This window comes from Seriola dumerili, unplaced genomic scaffold (genome assembly GCF_002260705.1).
Source record: "Seriola dumerili isolate Sdu_G_001 unplaced genomic scaffold, Sdu_1.0 BDQW01000149.1, whole genome shotgun sequence".
In the NCBI taxonomy this organism is placed as follows: Eukaryota; Metazoa; Chordata; class Actinopteri; order Carangiformes; family Carangidae; genus Seriola; species Seriola dumerili.
In genome coordinates, this window is record NW_019174404.1 from 20,389,762 (window position 1) to 20,402,737 (window position 12,976).

The window sequence follows — 12,976 nt, forward strand, 5'->3', positions numbered from 1 at the left end:
CATACCCACACATACATACAAATGATCGCACGCAGAGACACAGAGAAACACTAATACTCCCACAAAACTGTTTGTGTACTGCTTGCGCTTGGTTGTCAGGCTACTGTTGGAGCTGTGAGCAAGCGATAGCAATTAGCGCTGCTGTCACATCCACTTCTGTGCGTTTATTTAATAGGGCTGGATTTTATAACAAGGACTGTAACTGTAGTAGTTCAAGGCTGCACGAGGCTTTAAGATAAGTTGTATTGTTATTCAATGGTTACCGGGTGATGCGATGGCCACATATATGACATCTAGTTCAAGATCATCCGTATAGCTGCTGGAACCACTTCTTCCCCCCGTCTGCTTTTCTGTTTGCGTCATTTTGAGATCGCCCTCACGACACACTTTGGCACAATGCACCACATTTGATCCTGCTGTAATAAGGCGTGCATTGAAGTGGGTACCAGGCCATCTTGCAAACATCCAAACAAAATCACAACCACTAACCAAACCAAACAGTCTGTCAGGAGAGCGCATGCATACACTCCCAGCCGGGCTGAAAGCCTCTGTCGCTGAGCACACCTTTTTGATTAACTGCCAGGCCAGTGCTTAGAGACAAAGATGTTGAACTCTGGCAAAGATGACTGAAAAAACTGGTTTTTAACTTTGCTGCTGCTGCTGGAGCGCAAGTTGTTTTTTGCCTGTAAGGCTCTACAGGTTTTGAAATGTTCTTGGTTGAAAGCAAGTAGTCTAAACCTTTATCTGTATCAAAAACAACAGCCTTTACTGTACCTCACCCCTTTCAGGATTGATGAAGCATGTATTCATGTGAATGTGTGCGTGCTTGCACACATGCATGCACATATCAGAAAGTGTAGTCATCATCCACAGTGACGATTCCATTGTGACACATACATATTTTTTTTTTATTGTCACCTGATCTTCCTGCGAACCCAACACAGGTGAAAGAGGATCAAAAGTGTCAGATTTGTGGGAAATCACAAAACGGGGACCTGAGAAATGACTTTTAATTGCTTCGCTTTGACAAAGGAAGGAAATTCAGTGTGGTTTGCATGCATGCAAAACTTTGAACAGTTTAAGACAAAAAGAGAGTGTTTGTCATTTATGTGCTGAGGGTAAAAATGTCTTGCATGCAGATCTAAAGTTCCATGTGTCGGACTCATGCAGTACAGTCGGTTGCCTCCTTTGGGGTGAAACCACAGCTATGTCAGTTAAAGCTAAAGACAACACATGGACCAAAACAGGATATTAAAAAAAAAAGAGTTCACAGCTCCCAAACAAGCCCGGTCCAGCCCTTGGTTGGTGTTTACTGCATGCACTTCTCTGTCAAGGAAACAGATTTAACTACACTGTATAACTGTTTTGTAGAAAGTGGACGTGGCTGCCTCCTTCTTGGCATTCACGGACACTTTTTTTTTTTTTTTTTTTTTTTTTTTGAAAAGGCTGCATTATGTGTGCAAAAGCTTATACTTGATATCATGTGATATAATCTACATATTTGTGAATGATCTCTGCTGATGTTGGTGGTTATGGCCTTCATGGGAAAAAAAAACTTCCTCTTTTTTTTCCATTGTTAAGAGAGAGAGAGGGCGGGAGATAGAACATCTAGGTTAACAGGCTTTCTGCAAACATTTACTGTGTGTTATGTGTCATACACCATGGAAAAAAAATGCATTATAAAAACAAGATCACAATCAGACAATTCCAGGAGCTGTGAGAGAAAAAAATACATGTGATATTGTCAACAGGAGTCTCTGACTAATACTTCTGTGCAATATTCCAGATGTGATATTGTCAGCTGTGTCCTCACATGAAACTGGGAGCATGTGTTCCATACTGTGGAGCTGGTGAGACAGATAAAGATGTAGGCAACCGTACAATATAACTGGATCATCTTGTCGGTATATAATGATTGTGCCTTCAGTTTTTGAGGACTTTATATGTAATGCATAAAAATTATGGAGGGCCACTGGAGAAGCAGCTGCTCAGAAATAGGCCAAGAATGCATTTAATAACTTATTAAATAAAACTGAACAGTATTTCCGCATTTAGGACGTGAGGCAAAGAGGACATTGTTTTCTGCTTTGCTCGTGGCTACAAAGTGCTGCCAGTTGCAGCTTGAAAAGTCAGCTGAGGTAACCTGAGCAAACAGCTTTTACTTCTCTTCTCTGGGCTAATTTAGCAAAATGACATACAACATATTTGTCTTAACATGCATCTGTTAATGACTGGTGTTCAAACTGGTGCACAAATCTGAAGTGCTTTCTGTTGAGACGGTTTATAAAGTTTTAGTCAGTTCATTCTGTGCTGCCCACAAGCTGCAGGCCTCCAATATGGCGGCCAGAGAGTGTGTTACACCACCTGAAAGCCCTGAAAAAATGTTGCCTCTTTGAAGTTGTGTTACTGCTGCAGGGTGCTACTAACACAGCTTATGTTCAGCCATGTGTGGCTGGGAGTACCTGCCTGATGGCTGCTTGAACCAAATGACTGGTAGCACGGTATACGGCGTGAACACCAACATGTCAGCAACGATCGTCTGAAAGAAATCATTTCCCTCTCACAGAGGCTTTGCCCATTGCATAACACAAAATAACCCAAACACGGCCTAACTTTAAGGAATGCATGTTGCACCACTTGGAATCCATGTGAAATACATCCTTTCCGATTGGTTATCCTCACACCATCCTTTCATGAAGGCTCATGCCTGTGTGAGTGGACCGACTGTTTAGGTTTTCCTGATAAGTTATGCATGGAATTTTTACCTAATTTTACAAGTTAGGAAAATATTTGCTGTGTAAACAAGGACTTGTAGGCATTAGAGGACACAAACAGGGAGTGTTTAGATTTTTTTTTTTTTTTTAGGAGGTTGAGAATTTTTTTTTAAATTGGGATACAGAGGGTACTTTATCATGACACAACTAAATGTTTTGCTTGGCTGGTTTGAATTTTGGCCCATTCATGCTCTTTTTTCCAAGTCAAAATCCATAATACAGAGCAGTCAAAGAGTTATAGTGCAGACGCATCCACACTCCTGTATAATGCCATTCAATCTTAATAGCAAACATGATGTATTATTATCTACACATTTAAACCAAACTTCCCTCTTTAAGGCAGCAGGTATAATCATGCACAACACACATATACTTACAACTCTAAACAGGGAACCACACAAGAAGCATTTTCTGTGGCACCCAGGAATGCACTGGAACAAACATGATACATTCTCCGAAGCCACCATGAAACCAAGGAGCCTTCCTGGTGCGCTGTCTGTGCAGCTTGGGGGTAGGCCTTCTGGTAGGCTATATTTGGGGGACATACAGGGTTCAGGTGAAATACCAGAAACAGCGTGACACACATACACTGAAATTGGAGTCAGGGTCAAAGCCACCAACCCCCACGTCACCCCACCCTCCGAAACACAAGACATATGGTTCTGTGTAAATCACCTGATAAGTGAATTTGTGTTACTTATGAGATGTTAAGATGAGCATGTTGTAATTTTTTGTTATGGTTCCTTGTGTAAGCCGCTTTACTTTTATATGATCTCCTTCAGTGTTCTTTGAAAGTCTGGTATAAATCAAACTACAAAGTCAATTTCAAACATGCCAATAAAAGTTTACCTATAAGGTACAGATCAACAGGTGAAGTATGATTTTTTTATAAGCGTATGCGTATGTGAGCTTGTGCCTGAATGCAAACTTGCATGTGCCTTAAAGGACTCTCCCACTTTACTATATACTTGCCCCGCTCTTAACCCCACATCATATGCAAAACATACACACACAGTCTCTCATTTGTCACTTTAATACACCTTGCTTTCTCTAATCTTTCATTTCCAAAACACAGAATTTTAGCTTGTTGTGGATCAAAGAAGATGGTTAAATTCTATTTTTTCTACTTTCGGTTTTTTGTTTGTATTTAAACTTTTTTTATGTAATGTCTCTAGTACCTTTAGAGAAAGCAGTTACAAGATTACCACATCCCATTTAATTGTTTCAAATGACAATATTTTTCAAATACTGACTGCCAAATCTGGCGGGCGGTTCAACCTATTTGCATTATGAGTAACTGCCTTGGCCTAATGTGTGGGGAGTGCCTACAGTACTGACTACACCTCTGTCAATATAGCCTACCTGCTAAATGAGTCACTGAACCCTCTGTGACCTCTTGTCTTGAATATACAAAACACCTGCTTAGAGGAGAATAATAAACATCAGTAGAAAATAGAACAGCTATGAATCCCTGTTTTATATTTACTTCTGACAATGTGTTAGATGTTATTCAATGTTCCCACCAGGTTCTGACTCATATCATCAAGCATTTGGGGAAAAAAGAGTAAGAGAAGATGTGGAGAGATTGTTTCACACCGAGGAATCATCCTCAAGATCATAGACGATCTTTGTCAATGGAGGTGACCTCCGTCACCTAGCAACCAGCTACAACAAACTACAAAGAGCACAGCGCTGAAAAAATCCAACACTAGCCAGCGAGCTAACAAGCTATGTGTATAAGTACAACCAAGCAAACTGAACAGTTTTCTTATTTTATCACGAAATGGTGAAACAGACGATACAGATATTTGGTCGCATTAAACCCACTAAGAAAACTACAGCGGTGAGTGGCCAACTAAAACTCAATATTTGAACACAACTCAGATAATATTAAAATGAATGCTAGGTAGGATATTTATTTAAGCTAGCAAATGCTGGCGTTACATCAACTAGGCCTCACCGAATACGAAGCATGCTGGTTTATATTAATGTCACGTCAATTATCCCAGTTTATAGTCGATATTTTATCACCAAATAATAGGTTTGAACTCCTAAAAATAGACCTGTCTGGACATAAGACTTCTAAAGTTGTGAATATATTTTCTGCAACTATCATCATAAGTTTTTCACTAGACATTAAGGGTTGTCGTAGCAGGAAAAGTACAGGTATAACTAATAACAGTAATAATAGCTCCCTTAAATCATTCAAGTGAACAAGAATTTACAGTACTAAGTACTTGGCACACCTGAATGAGATGCAGTCATAATTAATGTTTTCATGCTTGCTGCGACATGTCAAAATACCTAGTCTGAAGAAAGGGTCTGTATTGTCACTTACTCCATACACCAAGCAACATTAAATTGAGATGACCATACTTGAATTATCTCTTGCAACATAAATAACAATGTAAACATTTTTGACATGAAGATGTAACAGTTAATATTTTGTACTGATGTTCAATTAGATGTAACTTCTTATGTGCACAAAACAAGTTTTTATTGTTTCCCCAATAATTGTTTTTCTGGCTGAAAAGCTGTAAGAATAAGTTCAAGTAAAGAGCTTCCCAGTGACAACTACAGTATCATCTATTCAACTAATACAGTGTTTATTCAGTATCAGTCTCACGGTCATTAAGGTCAACCATGTTGTGCCAGTATCAGATTTGTAATTGTGGTGTGGTAGCTTCAAACAGTGGCAAATTTAAGCAGTGATATCAACCAACCTACTAGTGGTTATTTTCTATTAAAGTACACATGTGTGGACTTTTCCACCTGACATCAGATAAGGGCTCTCTTTATTGGATACACATGTATAAAAAAAAGTCAATTTTCATCAAAAACACCCCTGGCAAAGTACTTTCTTCTCCCTAAAGCCCAGCTTATTCTCTGAGCACAGCAGCTGATGGAAGGAATAATGAAATTACTTTGAGGGTTACTATTGCACTTTAGCTTTAGCTGACAGTATCGAGCAAAATGAAATGAGCACAGCTACATGCTTGGGGCTTTTTGAGGTTCTGCACATGTCCATGTATAGACAACAGAGCAGTGGTGGTCAGGAGAAAATATTGCAGGCAGGGTGACAATGAAAAACAATCCAATAATTTAGGCCTTACTGTATCTTTTATTTCTGAAATCAGGGAACTTGTAATTGCATGTGTCCATTGAAAACATATGGCAGAACATATGTCAAAGCTCAGGAGGAGGGGTGTTTAGATTGACCCACCCAACCTCACTTAAAATGTCCTTCACTGCTAGAGCACAATCTATATTGGTTCAATGTTCCACAGTTTTTCTTGTCTCCCCTGAGGCATGGCTTTGGCTTTGGCAAGCGGAGGTGAATTTGCAGAGCTTGTCTACACTGTATGCTGATCATTATTGGTTGTTCAACTCTATTGCTTTCCACAGGATATATGCTTCATAAACTCAATTTTTTCATTTCAGGGCTTGCAATACCCAAACCACAAGTGGCCAAAGTCATATTTTAGACCTAACATGAATTGTCTTTTTGTTTAAATTGCATTGCATATGTGGTACCACATACCATAACAACATACAAATCACAGAAAATGTAGTGGACTACATATTCCCCAAATATTCTGTTGTGGTAAATTAGCCCTCTGCCTTGTCCTGCTTTAGTACAGACTTGCCTATGGGCCTTGTTCCACTGTGGGCTGACTCTACTGTTGTCTCTGGCTCCCTCAGGTGTACTCTGTGGACAATGATGAAAGGATAGGTGCTTCTCTGGAGTTTGTGGTTCCCAGAGACCTGGCTGATGGCTTTGTTAACAACAAGAGGGAGTGCTACAAGTTCAGGTAGTGTCTGAGAGCACTTTCCATTTGCTTCATTCCCCAAATCAGTCACTATAATTTAAAAATAATTTACATATTTTTTTATATCTACAAAATGGTTCTACTTCAGTCTGTCATTGACACTTTAGAGTACTGATTGAAGTGAAGGCTGTTATATCAGCCCTTCTCTCATTCCTGAGACAAATTTCTGATGTCTTTTGTCTTATAAAAGCACCAGCAGCCTTTTCACAGTTGAGCAGAAATATAATGTCTTTATAATATCAGTATAATTAGCCACAGTCTCAAGATAGTGCAGACCATCAAAGCAGTGACCATCTCTAATGTTTAACTAAAATTGGGAAAAGCAGGAATCTTGCAGATGATGAATTCAGCTCTTGATTTCAAGCTAATTCAAGCTAAAATCTGCAAGAGTGATGTAACTGTAAAAAAAACTTGAATGAAGACAACATACACAGAGCAAGGTGTATTGCCCAGAAGAATTTAAGCTCTCAAGGTTGCATATATTCCCATGAATAATTCATCCACCAGTTCTGTCAGTGCAGAGCTAGAACATCTGTTTAACCCTGGTGGTGAAAGCTGCAGCCTTATATACCCTCTGGGCAGGGCCCATGCCACGCTTCCAAGCCCTAAATTCACAGTTACGGAGTCAGACAGCAGTGGACACTGAGAGCCTTTGAAAACCACAGAGTCTTATAATAGCCTGTGGAGGTTCCCTTGTGCCCTTATAGAAATAAAATTTCCACATTTAACAATCTTCCTGGGCGGATTCCTCTCACATCTCTCTCATCTGTCTGTGGGATAAAACATGATGGGTTGAGATGGCTTTAGAAAACAGAATTACTAAACTCCTCCGCATCCACTTGGGAAATTAAATAGACTGCTTTGTGTGCTTATTCAGTACTGCTTTGGGTAACTGTTGAGCCTTGGATGTTTGAGATAAACTGTATGTTCTGGTAGTAAATTAAGTAATAGATGTATGTTCTGATCTGTTCTGTTCTTCCAAATGTGTCATGGTGATACTGTCTTTCTATTTTTCGCTTTTGTCCAGGTTCCAAAAAGTGTTTGATCAAGCAGTCAAACAAGATGAGATATTTGAAAACATTGTCAAGCCAGTTGCAGACAGGTAAAATCTTACCGACACTGAAATATTAGTAAATGTTTGCTTTAACACCAGGTAATTTCAAAGTTTACATCATTCCTTTAAAAATCTTTGTCAGCTTTTAAAGCTACAACCTTTAGTTATCCCATTGACAAATCACACATGTCAAAAGTTATCACTGCCCACCTGTGCCCAGCAGTGCTCATCTCTCCGTGTTGTGGTAGGGGCCACACAGGCTTTAGCCAGCCTTGTTGACAGGAAGTCAGTAAAGCTCAGCTTTCTTTAAGATGGAAATGGAGGGTGTCTGTGATTTTTGGCGTGCTTTACATACTTAAACCACTAAGTGGACTGAGCTGGCAGGCAAGATGGCACACTGTGCCACCGTGAGTGTGAGAACATTTTCGAGCCACAACACAGAGCTACACTAGATATTGTAGCTGCTCACTCATTTTGAGCTCATTTGTCATGCACAAGGACCACATTCATTACAGTAGATTCACCTGCTGAAATATCTGGCCCTCAACATCAACAGTGCAAGTAATTTGTTAATTCCACTCAATGTAATGAAAATGAGTGGTACACTAGGGCCCAGGATAGATTTTAAATCTTAAACATGTTTAAAATTTAGATGTGCTCTATATATCAGATGGATTTGATTTGTTAAGCACAGGCTCATAAGCATGTTTTCTCATTTATTATCAATATTATAGACTACACCACAGTCAATTTAGACAATATAGTCACATTTAAATTGATACAGTTAATATTTAATTGATGGTAAATGGCTGAGTATCATGACTGAAGGAACCAGATTTCCCTGTTGATATTTTCACAGTGGGGCAGTGTGTGTTTACAGGTTAGATTTTAAGCATTCACCTGTTTTGGAAAAAACTGCAAGAACAAAGATGATGACCAGACGTTTTAATATACAAATCCGCTGGTACAAAGTAGATACATGGAAGCTTTACAATTGGATATCAGCAGAAATTGTGATGTCATGCATCCCTTCCAGTTTTTCATCTGATTTTAATTTTAAAAAAATTGTAGTCAATATAGACACACAGTCATAAAATAGACACAACACAATATATTTTGCATTTACATTTAATTTCTCCATCTCCCTGTTAGCAGAATTGTGCCTCAGTGATGAAATTCAGTTCTTTGACCTCTAAGATACTTCTAAACAACGTTTAGAAGTTTGCAATGCATTTCAACAAACAAAACTCTTACTGTGTCTGACAGATATTTACCCCCTGTCTAGACTTAGCTTAAATCCAGACTGATTCCAATGGAGAAAAAAGCCAACAAAAGAAGGAATTTACTTGGAATTTCCTGTGATTAAATGTTGGTTGTGTTGTAGATATGTGAACAAGGTTCTTCATCTCTTTCTCCTTGCCAAACACTGTCCTCCTGGCTCAGTCTGGCCCAACCATCTCCTCAGAATTACACCCCAGTCTTCTTACTCACAATAGGGGCTATTTGTGGAATCCCACAAGTGTTTTGCATTATCTTTGCTGTTAGGAGACATATAAACAACATGGTGAGACGTCTGGATCGGCTGACTAAGGACTTGAATATATTTGACCTGACTCACACGGGTTCATTGGCTTAGGTATTAGGTTGCCCTTCCCAGCCAACCTTTGAACAATTCCCCCTTTGTTGTGGCAGATGGTAAACATCAGGTTAAAAAGTTTCAGTCACAACAAGACTATGTCTTGCCATATCAATTTGATCTTGATGTCTTTTCGTCTTTGATATGACTATGATGTCTGCAGCCTAGAGGACACTATTCATCTCATACAGCCATGACCAGTCTGTCTTTCAAATCAGATGTTTCTTACTCAACTGTCAGTTCCTATCCCCCACTGTAGGATGCCTGTTTTGTCAAAGTTTTAACTTTTTAAATCTCACATCTTGTTACAGAAATCACAAACAGAATCAAATTTGGACTGACAGAATGTTTTTCCTAAGCCCCTTTAGTCGGGAAACATTTATTCAGGTTTAGTCAAGAGTCACTTTGAATCGCAGCAGTTTCGCTGTTACCACACAAAAACCCAGTTTCATACACACAGGCGCCTATCCTCTCAACTAGCAATAACTGTCAGGTTGTTGTTTTGGTTGGTACGCTGTCATACTTGGCGCACTTCAAGTTTAGCCAAAAGCTCTAACTCGTTTACTTACACACTAGTCTCTGTCTCTGCTGTGGTGTAACCGAAACCAGTCATTTCAACCCCAACACAGTAGTTTAAAAACAAACCAGCATTAATAGCTGCAGGAGAGGAAGAGCCAACATAATGATGTTGGGCTGGCAAGGCAAACCCTCTATCTGCATTGTAATCCCATTTCACAAGGCTGTGAAACCTGCAGCCCAAGATCAAAGAAGAATGGGGCTGTTCAGTTTTACCCTTAACTGTGTTACCTCAAACGTTTGGACATACTGCTGCTCATGAAAAGAGCAGGAAGAACAAGCATCTTCTGTATGATGAGTTGCATGTCTCCAGGGAAGCTGAGGTGTAAACAGCAACAAGCATTGGGAAACGCCCAAGCCTCAGTAGCAGGGCCCAGCCCGCATCATTAGCACAGGCATTAAACTAAACACTGAGCTTGTGTCTTCTCTCCCCGCTGCCAATCACTACCATGACTCATGCTAGATTAAATGGACACCCAATGGCTGACTAACCAACCACCATTTTCATGAGTGGACGTCGTGTTTTATATAAACTGACATGCAGTTTTTTCCTCTTGCCCTTCTCATGCAGGGTGTGGAATTGTACAGCGCACAGGGAGGGAAACCCACACACTGCTCAAATACTGGGTTGGCAATTGCATTAGAATAAGTGAGGCTTAACTTTCATTTATAGTTCATCTTGAAAAATATAGGATGAAGATATCCATTTCCTTGCATTTGGCAAGTCAGAGAGGAGTTTATCCTCACCTTTTATCCAAGCTCGTGTGTCAGAGGGCCCCTCTGTCATTTCACTATTTCTGCTGGTTTATTTCCAAGACTATAGAGCAAAAGTTTTTTTTAATGTCAATTTTCTCTACGTCTTAGGAGTACCATCATCTTGGATGTTAAGGTCATTCATACAGAACCAGATACCATTGGTTTCCATTGCCCTGTGCACGTGCAGAAAGGCAGCTCAGCGCCAAACCAAAATTTACCGTGTCCTGCCTAGTTGAGTGGGTTTGGGCCCTTTCCTTCACTCATACTCCGAGACATTTCTCCCTCACCAGCAGATGTCTGTCGCCATTGCAGCTCTCCACTCACTGCCACCTTTCCTGTGGGTTTAAAGTGTCAGATTCAATTCACCCAGACGTTTGGTGTCTGCTTAGGGACACACTTGACAGTCCCTTTCACTTTTGCAAATTAAGATGGTGATGTCATAGGAGGCAGGAGCAACAATATAGTTATATTTACAGACATAAAGCATTCTGGGTTTTGCAAGTCATAACATATTAATGTCATTGAGACTGTATTTTAGCTTTAGCTTTGTACTGTTGACAATCAATTATCTGTAGACCCATTGTTTGGTTGCATATGTTTAGCATTCTTTAAAAAGCAGCAGTGATCATAAACTGTTTATCATATTCACTCTCATTTGTTGTTATGTTCTCATTGACCTTACAGTAACATAACCAACCCTTCATGACCAAAGTGCTGTTCCAAGGACATCTATCTGTACTTGTAAAATTTGAATGGGCTTGTTCCCATGGTCAACTGGCCAGTGAGAACAACTTGGATGTGGAGGAAGATTAGTCATTTCAACTAAACTATATATTGAAATTGCTTCTTAGCAAATATGAAAAATAGATAATATACAGACAAAACCCTCATGATTTTGCATAAATGTCCAAAAGGAGCTTGTGGAAAGCAAGTACACAACAGGAAAACGAGTGATCACAAAACAAGTCATGGGATGAGCTTGACAACATAAATAGGTATTTGAGAGTGTGAGGTACATTTACTGTTAAGATTATAGTAGATACTTTACATAAGCACATATTCCCAACGGTCAACCACTGATCTCAGGCAGGTCCTAAACGTAGACCTTTGTGGTTGTTAAATATGTTTGCCTTTACGAGAGAGATCATAACATTCGATTATTTGCCTAAACCATAAAGATAAAGTGATAAGGGGGTTTCTCAGTGTCTTTCCTGTATGTGTGTGTCTGTGCAGTGTATTGGCTGGCTTTAATGGTACCATATTTGCCTATGGCCAGACGGGAAGTGGGAAGACATTTACCATCACCGGAGGGGCCGAGCATTACAGTGATAGAGGCATTATTCCCCGCACCCTGTCCTACCTGTACGAATGCTTCAGCCAGGTCAGCACAGTGTGATTTGTCTTTTTTTTCAATTGATTGAAGGTTTCAGTTTAACTGGTAAATACTGACCAAACAAGCAAAGTGTAAATTAGTATCCTTCTCTCTACTGTTAATTATTTTCCTGTGCTGCATAGCATCTAAATGTTAACATTGTTTATGTGTCCGGGCCGATTTTACTTACTACATTTTTCGCTTCACAGGACAGCAGTATGCTTTACACCACACACATCTCCTACCTGGAGATCTACAATGAGATGGGATATGACCTTCTGGATTCCCGACATGAAGCCTCTCGACTGGAAGACCTACCGTCAGTGGCCTTTTCTTTGCTTTTGCTACAGGAAAGATACTATAATTACTCAATAAAATGTCAACAATTAGAGCCATAAAGTGTAGTGTATATTTCACTTTTCATAATTGCACTCATGTCTAATTTTAAAGTTGGAAAGACCAATCACCACTGGATCCATTATTCTCCTAAACACTCGTGGGTTTAGCTGAGCCTTATTCCCCTACAGCCATTTATCAGCCTGGCCTGGAGTCACTGTGGTGAAATGTGGAGACTCTAGTATTTACCACCACACAACGAACTGCCAACTGACATAATGAGACTGTGGGACAGCAATGGATGTGGTCAACCTGGTGGCAGACTCTGCCACTGGAGTGGAGAGCAAGAGGGTCATGTGGAGAAATAGTTTTTCAAAGATGTTTGCTACTGCAGCTGGTCCGAGGGAAATTCTTTTTTATATCTATCTCCCTCTTTTTTAACTAATATCTTGTTCTTTGATGCTTCCCTCTCTGCCTTTCCCATGTCTTGGTGACTGTGTCTCTGTCTCTGTCTCACTGTTTCTTCCTGCTTTATTTTTTGTTAGTTTTTTCTTAATTTGTTTCCATCTTCTGTGTAATTATAAATTCTATCTGTCTGGAGGTTTGTCTGTCTATTATCCTATGTATTTATTTATTTATTTA

The 12,976-nt window shown here is 39.7% G+C and overlaps 1 protein-coding gene across 1 annotated transcript in view; it reads left to right on the top strand.

The window, feature by feature from the left end:
• The first annotated feature begins 4,501 nt into the window (after positions 1-4,501).
• The window catches only part of kif6 (kinesin family member 6), a 64,033-nt gene continuing 55,558 nt past the window's right edge, over positions 4,502-12,976 (top strand). The window contains exons 1-5 of the mRNA XM_022751187.1: positions 4,502-4,617; positions 6,477-6,586; positions 7,632-7,706; positions 11,860-12,007; positions 12,208-12,317. Coding sequence (XP_022606908.1) covers positions 4,558-4,617; positions 6,477-6,586; positions 7,632-7,706; positions 11,860-12,007; positions 12,208-12,317 — 503 coding nt within the window. The 5' untranslated portion in view covers positions 4,502-4,557. The remainder of the gene's footprint in view (positions 4,618-6,476; positions 6,587-7,631; positions 7,707-11,859; positions 12,008-12,207; positions 12,318-12,976) is intronic.